General features: G+C 31.8%; 3 protein-coding genes across 6 annotated transcripts; 1 reads left to right on the top strand and 2 right to left on the bottom strand.

The window, feature by feature from the left end:
- Positions 1–10808: 10808 nt before the first annotated feature.
- LOC107469006 (uncharacterized) lies at positions 10809–12969 on the bottom strand. The gene is made up of 2 exons (XM_016088395.3): positions 12535–12969; positions 10809–11969 (listed from the first exon to the last, which is right to left on the bottom strand). Exons 1-2 carry the CDS (start codon positions 12865–12867, stop codon positions 11130–11132), a joined length of 1173 nt encoding a protein of 390 aa, XP_015943881.1. The 5' UTR covers positions 12868–12969; the 3' UTR covers positions 10809–11129.
- Positions 12970–13111: 142 nt separating this feature from the next.
- On the top strand, positions 13112–16766 carry LOC107469014 (probable UDP-3-O-acylglucosamine N-acyltransferase 2, mitochondrial). 3 transcript variants are annotated; one of them, XM_016088425.3, is made up of 11 exons: positions 13112–13205; positions 13773–13954; positions 14041–14233; positions 14506–14582; positions 14807–14856; positions 14993–15057; positions 15196–15247; positions 15323–15393; positions 15545–15611; positions 16046–16117; positions 16235–16766. In XM_016088425.3, exons 2-11 carry the CDS (start codon positions 13879–13881, stop codon positions 16286–16288), a joined length of 777 nt encoding a protein of 258 aa, XP_015943911.1. In that variant the 5' UTR covers positions 13112–13205; positions 13773–13878; the 3' UTR covers positions 16289–16766. The 3 variants fall into 3 exon arrangements, with proteins under 3 accessions (XP_015943911.1, XP_052113335.1, XP_052113339.1); XM_052257375.1 differs by having other exon boundaries at positions 13118–13255; XM_052257379.1 differs by having other exon boundaries at positions 13122–13251.
- An 886-nt stretch (positions 16767–17652) lies between these two features.
- LOC110280587 (uncharacterized) lies at positions 17653–18419 on the bottom strand. 2 transcript variants are annotated; one of them, XM_021141749.2, is made up of 3 exons: positions 18264–18419; positions 18094–18173; positions 17653–17985 (listed from the first exon to the last, which is right to left on the bottom strand). In XM_021141749.2, exons 1-3 carry the CDS (start codon positions 18352–18354, stop codon positions 17725–17727), a joined length of 432 nt encoding a protein of 143 aa, XP_020997408.1. In that variant the 5' UTR covers positions 18355–18419; the 3' UTR covers positions 17653–17724. The 2 variants fall into 2 exon arrangements, with proteins under 2 accessions (XP_020997408.1, XP_020997426.1); XM_021141767.2 differs by having other exon boundaries at positions 17653–17982.
- Between the last annotated feature and the right edge of the window lie 1013 nt (positions 18420–19432).

The raw sequence follows: 19432 nt of genomic DNA, 5'->3' as shown, positions 1-19432 counted from the left end.
ATTAATTTATATATAAAATATTAAAATATTATCATAATTATTTTAAAAGATATTTTATATTTTATAAATATATCGTATTTCCATCTCTTGTAAAAATTTAAAATTTGTGTATTCATATATTTTATATGGTGTTGTATTTCGGGTTTGTATCAATAGTTATGTATATATCATTCATACATCATATATATTAAGGTGTTACTGTTTATTATAAGAATATATTTTTTATTTAATTGTTTTATCATACATCTTTTTCTTATATATTTTTTCCATTTAAAAATTATATAATGGAAAATCATATTTTATAATATCATGTATATATAAATAATACACTCAATGTGATTATTAAAGAATTATATTAGCTGTGAGTTATGCCTAAAGGCAAACGGAATAGTAAATGGTTTTAGGGTTGCTGTACGTCTTAATTGGAGGGACACGTGGCGGTTTCTCCGTAGAATCCGCATCGCATCACGTGATTAAAAATGTTAGCCTACCTTTCATAGTTCACGTGGCCAACTCACCCTACATGGTTACGGGCCCTACCATATTACGTTAATTGAACTTAATTCCCTTCATCTCTCTCTCTCTCTCTCTCTTAGCATAACACTTTTCTTCTATTTCTTTGTTAAATATAAAAAGCACAAATAAAGTTCTCTCATCATGCATCAAGTGAAGATATCTATAACCAATTAACCACCATAAAATTAACCATCATTCATCAAGTGGTTATTAGCATAAAGTTTATGTTAAAATCGTAAATTAGCACAAGTTGTGAAGTTGGTACTATGCATTATTAAGTCCACCAAAATAACGAGATTATTTTCCGTTGGTTGAAAAGAAAAAAAGAAAAAGAAAAGAAGAATGAAGCAAAGATGTAGAGAGGAAACAACGCCCTCTTCATTTTTTTTTATTATAGATAGGAGACTCGAACCCGCAATCTCTTAATTAAATATGGGAAAATTATGTCATTTGAGCTATTACTCATTGGCACAACGCCTTTTTCATTAACTCATTATTAAAAAAATATTTTAATATACAAGATTAAATATTTTAAATTTTATTTTCTTGTATTATTTTCTAAATGGTTGGTAGCTACGGGTAATATCCAAGAAACAAGTATTGACTTGATATCAAATAGTTAATAATATATAAAATAGTTTTAATTTATTAATTATAAGAAAATTTAATTTTAACTATGCTCAATATTTTGTAATTATGTTGGACATTAATTTCATTTCGAAAAAAAATTATTATTTTACTCACATTTATAAAAAATAACTATAGTCATATTCTCAATCGAAATTATCTTTTCAAAAGGTAATTTTAATAAGTTATTTTTTATAAATAAAAATTTTATTGAATAAGTCTTATAATCATATTAGTAATAAGTTTAATTTTAATTTATTGATGGTAAAAAATATTTTATATAACTATTTTATTATATTTATTTTTTCGAATAACTATTAATACATTTAATAAAAAAATAGTTATTTTTATTGACATGATAATATATAATTAAATGCGTATATAAATTTATTTTATATTTATAATGCATTAAATTTAAGTTTTTTTTCTTAATATTACATTAATTGACGCATTAAAATTATTTATTTATATTTATACACTATATTACATATTTTGTCCTCAACATGGACGGATTAGTTATTAACGTATTTCGTCTATGAAATATATGAGATAAGTAACAAAAGGTTAGCAGTATATTTAATCTGAAAAAACTAACTCATCTATACTAAGAATGAGATACATTCATAACTAATTCGTCCATACTAAAGATAAGATGCACATTTAAAATTAACTATATATAATAACTCCTTGGCAGAATAGTTCATTTTCCATATTTCCCCAAATATCTCCATTTATTTTTCTCTAGAGAATATCTTGTTGGATTTCAGTCGTTGATGATAACGTAGCAAGCATGAGTCATGGACATCAATCAGTTGAATGTAACTAGATAGATTGTCGCGGTGCTCGACCGTAAGGTTGGCAACCCAATTAGTTAAGGGTAGTACTAGGTAGTCAAAGAATAATTACAATATAAAAATGTTACGGAAAATTTTTTATTTTTTTGATAAACAAATGATATATACTTTCTTATCACACACTTTTCTTATCATTTATATTTATTCTGCGTAGTTAGAGTCATTAATGTTCTTTCTAAAATTAGTTTCAATTTCTCTCAAATCAAATCCCTAATATCCCTTAATCACATTATTACTCATTAAAATATAATTTTTCTACAGAAATTTTGGAGATTAAATTAAAAAATTTTAACAACTTTTACTATATAACTGCTATTTTACATATAGACTATTAGAAAATAAAAAATAAAATATAAAATATAAACAAAAATTAAAAAAATAAATTTTTAGAAATAATTATTAACTTGTTATATTAAAATCAATAAATAAGCATACATATGAATATTAAATAAAAAATATTAATAATTAAAATTATGACTTATTAGTGCACATGAGATAATTTGAAGAATACAATAAGACGCATAATTTAAAATTTGGTAATATTAATTATAACAATTTATTAATTATAGACATCATAAGTATGAAATTATGAATATTATGTGCACAAAATTATGGATGTTATTAATATGAAATTATGGATGTTATGTCTATAAATTTATGGATGTTATGAGTAAATTTATCAATTAAATAAATTAATTTAAGAATTTGATAATTTTTAAATTTAATTATGATAAAATTTAAACATTTGTAGTAACTTGATAGTTACTTATGCAATAACTAAAAAATGATATGTGTATGGATGTAATGTCTAATAAACATGAATTTAATTTTTAGATATTAGTTGTATGTAATTATAGATGTTATGTATATGAACTTATGAATGTTATGTGTATGAACTTAGTTAGTACAGTATAATTATAAATGCACATAAAAACACACACAAAAAATTATATCAGTTTATTACCATACCTCATCAAAGCTAATGTGATTATATTTTCGAAAATTGATTGACTGACAACAATTTCATTGAGTGAGTCTGTCTGTTGTTCAAATAATTCTTCAGTTCCTTCTGACATAAGTACCGTGTTAAGGTCGATTTCAAATGTCATATTATTTGCAATGATAAAAGCGATTTTTTGTAAATTTCTTTGGCCTATCCTAATTATTCTTGTAATTGAACTAGAATTGTGTTTGTTAACTTCTAACTTATACAACTTACAATTCATGATCCTTATAACAATGATAAAGGTATTAAACAAGGCTTTCACATTTTCTAATTTCTGAAATGGTAATAAATGAATTAAAGGAAATAAAAATTAAAGTCAATTGCAATTATTTAATGTAATTGATATTATAATTATCATTCTTAAATATAATTATTATTAATTTTTATTATATTTTTATATTTAAAAATCAAATTATAAAAAGAAATATTAATTATTAATTACAATAGAGTCTAATAAAAAGGATATAATTTTATAATTAATATCATTAATAAGTAGATTTAATAAGAACGGTGATAAGTAGAATGATAAGAGAGTGGAGTAAAAAATAAAATTGTTATTAAATGATATAAATAAAGTAAAATATAGAAAATTTTGACTAATTATGGCTGAAAATTTTTTGTTACCAAACTTTTTTCTTAGTTAATTATTTCAATATTATTGTTATTTAACTCATTTTGTTAGTTACACTACTTTAGATTATTAGATAATATGGTGTTTAGTTTAGGTATTTATGTTATTGTCTTTAGATTGAAAGGTTCAAAATATTTAGTATTTTTTATTTGTTTTATATTTTAGTAATTCAAAGTATTTGGTTTAATTTATGTTATTTAATTTATATTATTGTTTTTAGTATTTTTTTATATTTGTTTTACTTGTTTTAAAAAAATCAAATTTATTAGTTATTTTATATGTTTGTAGTTAAGGATGCTTTATCTTAGGCAAATTTTTCACACCATGACTCCTGCAGATATTCTGTTGTCATATCTAAAAAAGGTTGGATTTGAGCATCTGACAAGACTCAGAAACTCTTATTTCGACAACACTCTGATATCCATATTTGTGGAAAGATGGCGTTTAGAGACTTGTACATTCCATTTATTACAGAACAAGTGTTCCACCACACTTTCACAGGATGTGACATACTATCTTGAATTGCGTACAGATTAAAACTCAATTGGTGGTTGCATGTGAAATTTTCAGACATACCACCAAAGCCGACCTGGGATTGGGTGGCAAAACTATTGAGAGTCATGCCACTACAACAGTTAATGCCATATGTTGGACATAATTAAGTTACATGAGGTACGACATTTATAGTTGTTAACTTCAAGCTCTTATATTTCTCACTTACGTCTATTTACCAATAAGAGCGAGTGTGTGTAGTTTAGGCAGATATGAGGTCCAGCCATATGTAAATAAATTGGTGAATACGTAAATATTATTATAGTACAGAAGTTGGCAGACCGATATATCCAGCATTGTGATGCAACAGCCAGTACCTCATCAGTAACAATACCACCACCACCACATCCTTTTTCCCCTCTACTTGGGGTTACTCAGCGTGGATACTGACTTATGTGTCTAATCTCCTCCCTAAATTGGACATAATTATTGAGGATCATCACAACCAGTGGATTATGGTCGGATGATAGATCCACAATATACTCAGCAATCGTTTGGGCATCCGTAGTATTGTTAGTATCCACCATCATAGTTATATTCACCACTTTCGTCGTCTCTACAAGATCCTCCAGCATAGTCTTATGTGGCACCTCTATCACGATAACTTCAGAGGCCTACCTGTTAGATTCGACCGCTAACATGTGGCACAGCTGGTTATCTACATCATCAGCCTCCCCATCCCCTCCCATAATTCATTATTATCTATTAAGAAAGTATATTATGTGTATTTGTATTTCAATTTGATATTAAATATATAATTTCATTAATTTGAGACTATATTTATAGTTTATGATTATATTAAATGTATAATTTGAGACTATGTTTATTTGTATTATTGGACTTTATATTATGCTTATATTAAGTATATTTATATAGTTAAAAATTATTATTCAATATGTAAAAATGTATTTCGTCCTCAATATGGACACATTAGTTATGGATGTATCTCGTTCTAGCATATATGAAATGTATTCAAAAGAATTGCAATATCTTATTTCATTGCAGACTAGATAATTGCTAATCTTTGGTTACTTATCTCGTTTATGCTAAGAACGAGATACGTTAATAACTAATTCATTTATGCTGAAGACTAGATATGTAATAAAGTGTATAAACGTATATAAAATTCTAGCGTGTCTATTAAGGGTGTTCAAGACTCGATCCTATCCAAAACCTAATCCGGACTCGAGACATATTTTGTCTGGTTCGGATTTGTCATTTTTACTCTGTGTTATTTTTAGGTCACTCGACTCAAATCGAAGTTGTTTTTTATATTAAAAATATATATTTTAGAGTAAAATTAGTAATATTATATTATACTTTTATATTTCAATTAATAATTTTTATATTATATAGTATTATTTTTGTTTGAAAATAATTTATTTTGATATAAATATGATATAATATTTGTTAAATTTAATTTTTAAAAGTAAATTTTTTTTATTTTAATATATAAAATTCACAAATTTCTATATACTAATTTTACATCGAATTGATCTGATTTAACCTAATTTATTTTAAGTCAAATTAAAATAGACTCAAAGATTTTTTAAGATCAAATCTTGATATAATTAAAATGGACTTAACCCGACCCACAAACACCTCTAATTTTTATTAGTGTAGTTTTAATATTTATTTTATTTATTTAAAAGAAACCATCTATAGACCATAGGTAAGTGATATATGTTAGAATTTAATAACTAAAAGGAATATAAGACTGTTGTCATAAATACGGGAGCATTGTCTGGAGGGCACGTGACCAAGTAGGTACTCACGTGCAATCATCCACTGCCGTTTCAGTTCGCGTGCGGTGGGGACCTTCTCTCTCTTCTCTCTCTTCCTTCTTTTGTTTTCTGTTGCGACTTGCGGCATTCGGCGCCCCCTCTTTTCTATTTGTCATTCTGTTCCCTTCACGCCGTCATCCCTCGTTAACTGCTGTTGCACTCGTTACCTTACCTCATCTCAAGATTTACAAATTTAGGATTTAATTTAGAATTAAATAATATATTTTTAAATAAGTATATATTTTTTAAAATTTTTAAAATTAATTTAACTAAATTCCCAATAAAAAATTAGATTAATTTAACATATTTATCAATTTTATCAAAATTTTCAACAATTCTTTGTAGTTAAGATTTATTTTGGTGTGCATAATAGTTCTTTTAAAATAAGATATATAAAAGAAGTAGTATAAAGATCATTAATTTTGTGTCAAACTTCTTTTTTAAAAAATAAAATATGACAAAAAAGATCCGGGTGTCTAACTGTCTATACAAAATTTTACAATTAAACTATGTTGATTATAACTTTTTATAGTACAACAAATAAAGTAGAGGTTAATTTTATGCACTATTATTATAAAAAATTGATATTAATATTTAATTATGTGTTAGGTAAGAAAAATTAGTTTTTTTTTCCAACAAACTATAACTTAAATAATTTTTTTTGAATTTGAATTTTCTAAATTTTAAATTTTACTTTAAAAAAAATATGATCTTTCATCATTTATTTCATAGGTGAAACAAAAAAATGAGAGAAAAACCATTTAAGAATTAGAGACCACACTTTATTCTCTAAAGTAAAAATTCAAAATTTAGAGGATCAAATTTAATTTCTCTATTCTCACCTAAAGATCATGAATTCGAGTCTCATTACTAACTTAAAAAAATAAAAAATAAAAAAATAATTATTTTGTTGGATCACGGGAGAGAGTCAATCAATTTTACTTATATATAAATAGATAGTTAGGTATTAGTATAATTTTTTATTTAAAATGTACAAAAATTAAAGTGAATAAATAATAAATAGTACTCTTTTTCTAATAAGAACATATGTTTCAAACTTTCAATTGATCATTGATAAGAGCCGAACAGCCAAATGACTAATCCAATGAAAGAAATACAAAAGGGCCAATAAAAACAAGTGGATCACCCCCCTGTCCCAAGGGAAAAAAAAAATAAGTGGATCACTCGAAGAGGCAATAATTAAACCAAGACCATAACGAATTATAATAATTAAATAAGAAAAAGAAGAAAAGAATTGGGATTAAAGTTGCTGCGTTGAGGTGTGGGCACCTCGGCTGATTTTGATATGAAAGAAGGGGTTGGAGTGATTATTAATTAATGTGAGGAATATATTAATAGCGCTATAGTTTTATAGTTTAGGGTTGGAAAATAGGCAAGGAATGTGTTATGGGCAATTAGATTAGGAGGGATATTATGGGAAAGGAAAATGAAGTGAATACAAGCGTACGTGAAAGCACGTGGAGATGAAGAAGGTGGATGGGATTTGATGGCGGTGGCTTCTGTTTCTCTCTCTTCACTGTGTGTCGCTTTCTTTCTCGTGACGGTGTCACGTGGGGGTGGGTAAGGGACCCACCAAGATGCAACGATCAAAAAAGCAAAAACAAAAGGAAAAAAGAAAAGAAGAGAGGGAGGAGAAGGAGTAAGTTAGTGGGGGCATGTGCTCTCCTTTCTCAACTGACCTGTCGTTTATGGGTCATTCAAATCTGAAAGCGATCCAACCCACACCACTGTTCCCCCCCTTCTCTCACATGACGTGGCTCACTCACGTGCCTCTTCTCCCTCACCCTTCTCTCTTCCTCTCTTTGTCGTTTACTAACACACACAGGTGCGCACCACTGGACCCACCTATGGTAGGACAAGTGTCTCCATCCACCGTGCCATTGCCATGGATTATAAATCACCAACAACGGCTAATAGTAGCACGAATTATTTCTTGTACTTGTAAAGAATGTAATTACTCAAATATGTTATTTTCGGTAAACTTAACCTATGTAATTACTAGATTATATTGGGCAATATTATTATCTTATTAGCATATTCTATTCCCTCTAAGCGGCACCACCACCCTCGTGGCCCTCGCTTCCTTCACCACTCATGTACTCCTCGTTGTTTAGAGTTGGGTATACCGATTATTATTTTCTGAAAATTCACACGTCTTTAATTAAAAATTATTAGATAATTTAATATATTAGATTAAATTATTTAATATTTTTTATTTATTAATTTCACATAATAATATCTATATGTAATTATTATTATTCCCACTCTCCCCCCTCTCTTTTATTTACTTCATTTTTTTTTGGTGAAACTTTTTTTTCACTTTATGGTACCATCAACGATCCTATTTGCCAATCTTCGTTGCTGTGTTTGTTGAATCCAAGCATGCACGTTCAAGAAAAAATCAAAGCATATAGAAAAAATCATTGTGGTGATGTGGACATACGCGTTAAAATTATCGTTGGGCTATACGCTTATATTATTCCAAATAAAATAAAACAAAAATATAGGCTTTCATGTTTAAGTTATATATTGTAACGGATATATAACGTTGACTCCAGAAACAGCAACTATTATATGACTAGGCATATTTCAAGTGCACCATCTTATCTATAAACAAAAAGAAGTTACAACTTGCTTTCACTGTAGGCTTTCATTTTTTAAGTATTAGTTTTAAATCATAATAAAAAAAAAATGGTAGCTTATTACTTCTCATTCTTTATAGTACATAATTAGACGACATCATAGGAAATTTAGCACTAAGAACTAGCAAAAAGCCCGGTAGAAATGCATGACAGTATCACATACAAGCAACGAGAATTGAGAAGTTCCAGTTAAAAAAAAAAAACACGAGAATTGAGAAGTTAAAGTTATATTTATTTTTTGCTTGGAGAATATCCATCAATCCATATTCAATGCATCTGCTTCGGCATATGTTTTCCTCCCAAATGTGGCAAAAGATATGGGAATTAACTATTAAGTAGGATAGAAGAGCCCAAAAGGCCTAAACAATCAATATTCCGGAATTGAACAAAGCTAGAGCCCAACAAATCGGTTCTTTTGTTTTCCCTTTGCGTTGATGGGTCTTATTCCGCTTATCTTTCCATTGGGCCCGTTTCTTGCACGTTGAACAGACCACACAGTGAAGCGAGCAAATTTGCAAGCTACTTCTGATGGAGACAGGAGTTCATGTCAAACAACAGTTATGTAGAAATTCAAATGTTATTAGAATATCGATGTTCTAGTATTTTTAATATCTTAACTATAAAAAATATATATAATATATATTAATTAAAATAAACGGTTAACATTATTAGAATACCAATATTTAGAAACATCTGAAAATTTTTCCATGACTTTTAAATAGAGTACACTTTACTCGTAATACCAATATTTAGAAACATTTGAAAATTTTCCCATAACTTTTAAATAGAGTACACTTTACTCACTTTCTTTAAAATCCTTAAACGTATACATTGAAAAACTACCATTTTTGTATCCTTGAATTTTGTGAACGCTGACAAAAATACCCATCAAATAAGAAAACTAACGTTGTACCCATAAAAGATGGGTTCCGTGTGACAATAATACCCAAACGGTGATTTTTCGTTGACTTTTTAATAAAATTCCCAAATTACCTTTTCTATCTTCTTCCCCAAATTCTAAATTTCACAACCCTCATCCTCCGTCTTCTTCTACTGCTGCCAGCCACCAAAATTCCAAATTTTACCATCTTGCACAGAATATCTATCATAGTAGTAAATGTGACAACATTAGGGTGCAATCCATGTCAAAAGCATTTCAGCATACAACTCGAAAACCCGGATCACATTAGCTACCTTGCCATAACCATCCATGAAAGTCTTATAAGTGTACAAATTAGGCGCCACTCCGGATTCCCTCATCAAACGGAAGACGCCCTCGGCATCTCCCATTCAACCCTCGTTGCAAAGAACACGGATCATAATAGTGTAAACCACAATGGTTGGTTCAATTTTGCGGTGGCGCATTTCATCAAATAGCTTGCATGCACCTACAGAATCCACGCGACACCATGTCCCCATAGACCTCCCACAGTAAATCAAATATGTGGGTGTTGATGAGGGCGTGAAGAAGCGCGTTGCAAGCCTTCAAGAGAGGCAAAGAAGAGACGTTTCTATACACCAAAAGAACTTCTTGGACATGACCCTATTCGCAGAAGGCGACTATGAGGACGGAAGCAAAGTTGGGTGCTTGGGAGTGGGTGAGCGCGTGGAAGACAAAGGATGAGGGTTGTGAAATTTGGAATTTGGAGTAGAAGATAGAAGGGGTAATTTAGAAATTTCATTAAAAAGTCAACGAAAAATCACGGTTTGGATACTATTGTCACACGAAACCCATTTTTCATGGGTACAACGTTAGTTTTCTTATTTGATGGGTACTTTTGTCAGCATTCACAAAATTCATGAATACAAATGGTAGTTTTTCCCGTATACATTCTATGTTATAGATTTAGTTCACTTGAACACAATTAAAATCTTTGCATTAATAATTTTGATTTTAACTTTTGATTTCTTATAATATCTCCTATTTCATCGAGTTAAAAACTAATTTACCATGGATCTAAACTCCATTTAATGATTTTTTACTAGCTAATGAATTATTGTAATTCAAGATAAAATTTAAACTTCTAACACTTGTTTAAACAGTCGAATAAACTATCTATCCTACCAACCCATCTATCCTACCAACCCAAAATGGTTAATTTGGATTTTAATTTACCAACTTCGGAATCTCTAGTCTCTACAGACTCGTAGGATCATAAAACAAGCAAAAAGTCGTAAGATTTATCCTTATTTTTTTAATTTGACTATTCTAAACCCATTCTAATACACGATCAGTACAAATGGTCGAGGTCTTGCAGCAATGTCTATCTAATTATTTTCCAATAATTTCATCATTTACCACTATTTGCATTTTACACTTCCTTTAGCAGTTTGATTCTACGTAACTTGCCTCGGGATGCTGCCAAAAAATAAGGCCTGTTCCCAGCAGAAACTTCTAAACTATCAATTCTTCAATTATTGTGATTACAATGTGCAGTTGATAAGTTTTCTGATGCTGCCAAAGGGATGATCCAATCTCACTCCCTGTAGAATGCTCTATTTTCTGTTGGTTCTTTGACGAGTCCCTTGCATCTTCTTTGCCTTCTCCATCATTTTCCAAGCCTTCTCAACATCTTTCATCCCCCTCTCATTCATTATGCCTCTAGATGAACCATCTTGGACACTCGAGTGCTGAATTCTTGGCGAAGCCATACAATCAAAATGCTGTTCGTCTGATCTGCCATGCAAAACGGAACCAGAACACCTGTTTGCCAAAACCATAGAATTAGAATGTTGTTCATCTGATCTGCTGCGTGAAACAGAACCAGAACTGGAACCTAGGCTTCCCAAACCCATAGAATTAGAATGCTGTTTGTCGGGTCTGCCACATGAAGCAGAACCAGAATCTCGATTATGACAACCACCTATGCCACTGGTTTGAATGGAACCAGAACCGAACTTCATGGAACCACTTCTCAGTGCATTCCAATTATCACGGAGCGCTTGTATGTTACGCTGCACCTGCTGGGCATTTGACAGAGGCCTCTTTCCCCTGTATCTACTTAACCTATCAGCTGATGGAATACTAGGAGGAGGAGGGGATTGGCTTTGTTGTAAAGGACATGGTATTGCACTTATCGCCCCACTTTGCTCGACATTTTGTAGCTCTAAGTCTTCCTGCTCATTGGTCTCCCTGGCAATAGCACAGTCATAACAAAACCAATCGCCTTCAGGGACAGTGTAGCCAAGGCCAACACAGTAGGTATGAGAAGAAGCATCGCAAAGATCACAAATTAGCAGAAGATGTTCATCTGCCACACCATGACAGACAACGCAGTTGGCCTCAGTATGAGAGTGAGTAGGACCGGTGCTCATATTCCCATAAGGATGATAAACCTACAACATGTAACACATCATCATTATTAAATTAAAATAAGACAGTTATATTTCCCATACTATATAAGTTATGAAATAAACTCATTGTAATCGCCTTTCAGATTTAGGTTAAATTCCGTTGCCGCGTTTGGTTGAGTTTAACATGGTTCATAAGTTTATTATTTGGAGGATAATTTGGGAAAAGAGGAGAAAAATAATTGATGTATCATTTGCTATTAGATCCATGAACCATGATACACTCTTCTATGTATCATCTATCTTTAACATAGATCTCATTTTCATGATGTGAAGATAAAATTTGTCATCTTCAACATAGCAAGCACCTTATTATATGCTACCAAGTTACCATTAAAATCAATATGGTAACGTATTAGTCTTATCAACTCACCACAAATACCTGGGTTTTCTGCTGCATTGTGCTCAAAACTAGGAGCATGTAAAATCATTGAAGAAACTAATCTTTATTTTTGTAATTTATCTACAACAAAGCCTTAATTTTAAATTTCCATAAGAGTAAACAATCAATTTAGACACTAAAAACAGATTGAGAGAAAGGAATAAGGACCTGATCACGGAGAGGGACCTTAATGTCCCGAGAAGAAGAGAAGATGCCATGCTTGGGGAGCCTGCGAACGTTGGAGAATCTCCGGCGGCAGATCGGGCATCGGGACTCGTGCTTGGACCACTCCATGATGCATGCGAAGCAAAAGTAATGGCTGCAGCAGTCGATTTCTCCGGCGACCGGTGCGCCGCGCTCCGCGTAGCAGATCCCGCACCATACACCCTGGTTATCATCGACTCCGCCACCGTCGACCTTCTCCGATGCTTCTTCGGTTTTGAGGCGTTTGTTTGGGGAGGACTTTGATTCTCCGTCGCCGTCGCTCATTCCGCCTGACATTATTTTCCGTTGGAACTCTCCGATTCCGATGATGAGAGAAGGAGTTTCTCGAGGGTTTTGTGAATTTGAGATGTGGATGAGAATTCATCGCAACTGGGAACAAGACGGATGATGTTTTTTTGGGCGGAGGTGTTGTATTGGGCTTTTTTATGTGGGTTATACCGGGCTTAATGGGGATATTGAGGCCCAATTGAATACCGAAAACAAATTTTGGCCCAATACAGTCACTCTCTCACTGGGGAGGTCTCCTCTCAGCTGGTGAAAATCACTTGCACTTCAAGGGAAGCCTCAGCCTGGAGGTGGCGAGTTCGGAAACTGCTTCTTCGGCGTCGTCCACGGTATGCTCCTCGCCTCTGACCGTCCCTGACTCCCTGAATCCTCGCCGTGGGTCGTTCTCTGTTCTTTAGCTCTGTTCTTTAGCTCTGTTTTTGTTTTCTTTTTCTTTTTCTTTTTTTTATATGATTTGGTTTATTTTATTTTTAAAATGATAGGTTAAACTAAACTCAAATAAATTAGTAATCTGATTTTATGTTATTGTTCAAGTGATTGTTGATAAATAAAATTAGTAATCAGATTTTGTGATGTTTACTGTTCGTTGTTGATAAAGTTAAATTACTAATAGTAATATGATTCTGTGATGTTGTTCATTGTTGATTGTTGATAAAATAACATTAATAATCCGATTTTGACATTTTTGTGATGTTTTTATGTTTTACATTGTTGGTTGTTGTACTCTGTCACTTACTTGTTAGTCAATTAGTTATGATTTTGACGTTTGAACTTGAATTTGTGAACGGTTAATGATGAAATTTTTTAATTTTATTGTTATATAAATTTATTGAATTTAAATATTTAAAAATTTTTATTATATTTTTTATAATTTTATTTTATATTTAATTAAACAGGTTTGATTACGGTCGACCACAGTTGGACTATGAACCAGTAATTTGACTGGTTCATGGACCGGTTTGGTTATCGCAACCTTGCTTTTGAATTACTGAAGACTTGGCCATGGCTACAAGGAGGGTACTTGTCTTTGCTTCTCGTTCTGCCTTTGCTCGTCGTTTCTCGCTAGTTCCCGCTTCAGGTGAATTTTCTACCCTTAAATTTTTAGGCTTAGTTGTTTTTTTAATTGATTCCCTTTTGAGTTTGTTGTATCTTTTTCAAGATCAGATAGTGGTTGTGGATTCCAGAAATGGCAAAACGGGGGTGGCATATTCCACGAGTCAGCTTCTATAGACTCCACAGCAGTTGTTGAGGTTGGCGCTGTAGTCCATTCTGAATCTGTCATCGGTGCAAATGTGCATATAGGCTCTGGAACTGTTGTTGGTCCTTCTGTTTCTATTGCTCATTCAACTATAATTGGGTACAATTGCATTCTTTTCTTTCCACTCTATCAATTTTAAAGTTCCGATATTATACAATGGGAATTTGGATTAAGCAGATGTAGATTTCAGTGTAAACAACACAAATTTGATCAATGCACTGGTCTTGCTTATTGTATGCAGAGGCTCAAGTGCATGCTTATGTATAAACAATCACAAATATGGTTTTTTCTTTTTATCAAATTTATGTCTACTAATGCTAAATGATCTGAGTTTGCACTAATATGGTCTTGGTTCTTCCATGTTTTTTCAGGTTTAATGTGGCCCTTAGTAATTGCTGTATAGGTGATTTATGTGTAATTCACAGTGGAGTCTGCATTGGTCAAGATGGTATGGGCTGGATTTCTAAGCTTACTTGTTTATTATGTTGTTTAGTATGCTTGAGCCTTGGAACATTTATAATGTGTACTTCAGATGCATCTAACTATTTGTACCAGAGGATGCTTTTTTGTATAGTATTGAATAGCTGATACATGATAAACCAATTTGGCACTTAAACATTCCTTTTGATGAATCATTTCTTGTTTGATAATCTTGATCTGTTTAACATGCAGGGTTTGGATTTTATGTGGATGGTGATGGTAATATGATAAAGAAGCCTCAGGTTGGTAAAAAGTATTGTTTTAATTTCATTTTAAACTATATATGTTGCCAGTTGCTATTTGTCAAATATGATCTACTTTTCATCTTGCTTATATTTTTCTAAACACAATGTATATTTCTTTCTTAAAATCTGTCAGAAGTTGAATGTGGTAATAGGGAACCAAGTGGAAATTGGTGCTAATACATGCATTGACCGTGGCAGGTCAGTACTTTGGTCATTTACTAGGCTTTATCATTTTCTTTTTAGCTTAATCATGTGCCAAAATATGTTATAGTTTGATTATCACTTTGCATGGATTCCAGGTTTATTACTAATTTACCTTGCTTTTTGTGTACGCAGCTGGAGAGATACAGTTATTGGGGACAATTCAAAGATAGATAATTTAGTTCAGGTTAGCATTTAGCCTTTGCTTAATTGTGAGAAAAGAAGGGGGCTATTTTTTCCTTTCATTCTGATTGTTCTACAGATTGGCCATAATGTAGTTATTGGGAGGAATTGTATGCTTTGTGGGCAAGTTGGGATTGCAGGTTCAGCAACGTAAGTTATCCCCCTGTTTGTTGTGCTGTTACATATGAATTTTCGATTGATCATTGATGTACTGTGCTGAATTCATGTAAGCACTAAATTCCTGCTCAATCTTTTGGTCATCTCGAGTTTACAACATTGTGTATTTGATCGGGGTGTTCAGCATAGGAGATTATGTAACCATGGGAGGAAGGGTAGCAGTGCGAGATCATGTATCTATTGTATCTAAGGTATGCTTCTATTTTATTCATGTGATTAGTGAATGAATAAGTGGCCCTATGGTTTAGGAAAGTGATACAACAACAAACAACAACAAAGCTTTATCCCAATGGGAGGAGTTGGCTGCATGGATCAAACACACAATTGCGCCCTATCATGTATTGTTGTCTGCAATAAGCTTATTTATGCTTAGATCTTTGCTGAGAAAGTAGTTATCTAAGGTTTTAAATCACTTCAAATATACCGGTGCGCTTAACTTAGCAGTTCGCATGGGGAACCACTTGCAGTCTAATGGTGTCAAATACAACCTCGAATTGCTTGTCTGCTGGCTAAATATTGAGCAAGGAACACAATTCTAAATTTGGTTACTTTTGGACTGTTTTTATTTACTAGGAATTAAGTTGTTCGAGTTTGAAAAATATATCTGAGCATACAGCTTTTGTAGGTTCGGCTTGCTGCAACAAGCTGTGTAACCAAGGACATCAAAGAGCCTGGGGACTATGGTGGCTTTCCAGCTGTAAGGATCTTGCCTTATGGCTTTAGTCCATTTAATGCATCAATGGCAAAGTTGAGAATTTGTGATGCCTATTTACTTTGAGTGGATACATGAACTACCTCCTTTGATGCTTTGCAGGTTCCAGTTCACAAATGGCGGAGACAAGTCGCCAGAAGTTCCCGACACCGGTGAAAAGGAATACTTATATTCAGCAAACTGATTTTTTATATGGAGTTAGCCAAGTGTAAGTACATGGCTTAGGAAGCAACGTTAGTGCAGTATTATTCAATAGATTGTTCTCCATTAGAGAATTATTTTAGGGATTATATCCAAATATTGAATCCAATATGTATTGGCTAAAGTTTAGTTCAATGGATACCAACACGAGTACTTACTTCAAGGGCAAAAAAGAATACATAAATACTGAATTCATTGTTGCTACCTAGTACCTACTGACTATGCCCTCAAGAAATTTATACTAAAACCAAAACACACACTGTGAAGGAGATGAGATCAGCACCTTGCAATTTTTGGGACCTACACTGACTTTGTACTTGTTTTCTTAGTCTGAAGTTTAAGCTTCCCATCACTACCATTTGGTAGATCACCCATTCACCTGCCGGGTTTAACCAATGAAACTTGACAGAAGGGAAATAATGTTTTTTGTTTATTTCGGGCGATTTCATTAATAAATAATGTTTTTTATTTATTACAGAAAAAAATCATTCAAGAATAAGTCCATCTAGAATAGGCCCCATTAATTTAATTACTAAGTATTGGTTTTTGGTCAACATAGTGAATGTTTTCTTATAATTAAATACTATTTTATATAATATTAACTAAAATTATGCATACAATATTAGTATGATTTACCTTTTCCTATAGGAAGAGCAATCATTGATAATTAACTTTATGAAATCAATAGTTATTTCTAGGATTTTGCCTTAGCTACCAACCATTTAGAAAATAATACAAGAAAATAAAATTTTAAATGTTTAATCTTTTATATGAAAATATTTTTTTAATACTCAATGAAGACTTTATGAGATTCTAATTTTTCGAAAAAAAAAATGTAAAAGATGACTTTCCTAAATTTGGTTAAACCACTTGGCATAAGGCTAAAACATTTGAAAGCAAGTTGCACATGTTACATGATATCGATATTGCAGGTGATGAGCCTTCCATTTTATAGCTCTATTGAACCACCTCTTGGACCATAACCTTTCTTACTAGCTACTATATCACCTTATTCACTTTGAAGGATATATCATCAACTTATTACCTAAAAAGAAAATAAAGAATTTAATTGAATATTAATGTATCACAAGAAGCGCACAACTTTCATGTTGAACAGTAGTGTGATGATAAATCAAAATCAGTGATATACATCCCTCACTAATATTGAAATCTTTCTTTTACATATATTCTGTATGCATCCCAATCAACAACTAGGAAACTGACAAAAATGACTAAACCACCTAACCAAGCTTAGATAGATTTACATGAGAGAATGTGTAAGCAAAAAATGCACATCCTTTATAATATATGTTCCTCAATACAGTTAGCATTGCTTCCTAGTACATACTAAGTGTGATGATGGCTTCAAAACTGGTTCATTTCTCAGCGAATCAATTATTCTTAGGAGGGTGAGGCCTTGGAACAAAATAGTCAGCGTTCAAAGGTATGAACCCATCATTTTCCTTTGTATTCAATGAATTATTTGCTTCTCCTACTACTTCTTGCTGCTGGTTATTACACTTTGCAAGTATGCAACGCTTTTTGGGCTTGATGCTTGAACTTGATGAATTTCTAGACATCATCATCTTCCTTCCGAGGATAATAAACCTCGTACTTTTATCACTCTCACCAACTGCTGCCACACCAATCTGCTGTAGAAAATTACTCGAATTATATTTTTATTACGCACAAAATTCTTAATAGTTTGATTTGTGTAGTTCTAGATTAATCAGGGCTTATTAATTACATTGCAACTTTACCTCTACGTTCGGTGTGCTTCTTGCATTTTCAAGCATGCTTCCAGCGGCAACCACCAATGTCTTCTTTACTGATGAAGAAACTACAACAATTGCAACAACATATACAGTGATGAACAAGAATAAATAATAAACATAAAGCAAGAGAATAATAAAATTAGGCAGTGATGAACCTTGCTGTGCAGTTGAAAATGTGAGAGGTAGCAAAATGAATGTAATCAGGAGAATGGTAGTGAACCTTAGCGACAACATTATTGTGACCATACAGAATGAATAACAACAATTAAGGGGGTATCAGGTATGTATGTCGTTTTGAACATAATAATAAAGTGGAGTGTGATGAAATCTTGTTTATTTATTTATGGTACGGTGTCCAATATTCTTAGCTGGGTCAAAGCTTGTTAGAAATCTAGCCCTTGATGATTTAACATTATATTATGCCTTTGGTGCTCGTAACTTGGGATTACTAATTTGTTAATAGTGACAACAAAGTTGAAAGGTGCATGAAATGAAGAGAGGGAGATCGTTGACGTTCATGTTCTTTTGTTGACTTCTTGATGATGATGTTGGTTTGAAGAGAAGATGAGAAATACCAAGATTTTTTTATAGTATAAAAATAAGAAATATATAAAAATATATATCTTTATATTTAAATTAATATTAATTAATTGTTTTTACTCTAAAAATATTAACTACTTGTATTTTCTTAAGGTAAACACTCACATTCACATGCAGTTAAAAAGTTTGACATGTTTGATAAAATATCATCTAAAGATTTTTCAATGGTCAAATTATATGTGAATTTTCAATTTTTTTTTAATAAAAATGGAACATATAAGAAAAAAAGGTGTGATCGCGTGAAACGGAAGATACGACATGTTCAGCGGTTGTCGGGCGTCATCCATGCAATATTTCGTCGATCTTGGGTGTCCGGTAACTCCCACACTCCATTTCCTATGCCTTTTTTTCTTAAAAAAGTATAGAGATAATAAATTTAGGTAGTGTTTAGTGGAGAGACAGAGACGGAAAGACTGAGATTGAGAAACAGAAACTAAGAGACAGAGATTAAAATAAATTTTAATATTTTATTTGGTACAAAGTGGGAGACAGAAATTAAAACAAGAATGAAATTTCAATTTAATTTGTACAAAGGGTAAAATTAGAATTAATTAATTAAAATGAAGGATTTTAAGTATAAAATGTTATTAAAGTTTCAGTCTCCACCTCTAAAAATTTTAGTCCCCTTTGTTCCTATTTTTTAGAGGTACTAAAATTTTAGAGACAGAGACAGAAATTTTAGTACCAGTCTCTAAACCAACAAACATGATACTGAATCTCAGTC

The sequence above is a fragment of the Arachis duranensis genome, chromosome 1, assembly GCF_000817695.3.
Source record: "Arachis duranensis cultivar V14167 chromosome 1, aradu.V14167.gnm2.J7QH, whole genome shotgun sequence".
Taxonomy (NCBI): Eukaryota; Viridiplantae; Streptophyta; class Magnoliopsida; order Fabales; family Fabaceae; genus Arachis; species Arachis duranensis.
Note: the sequence above shows the minus strand (reverse complement) of the source record. Positions and strands in the feature narration are given on the sequence as shown.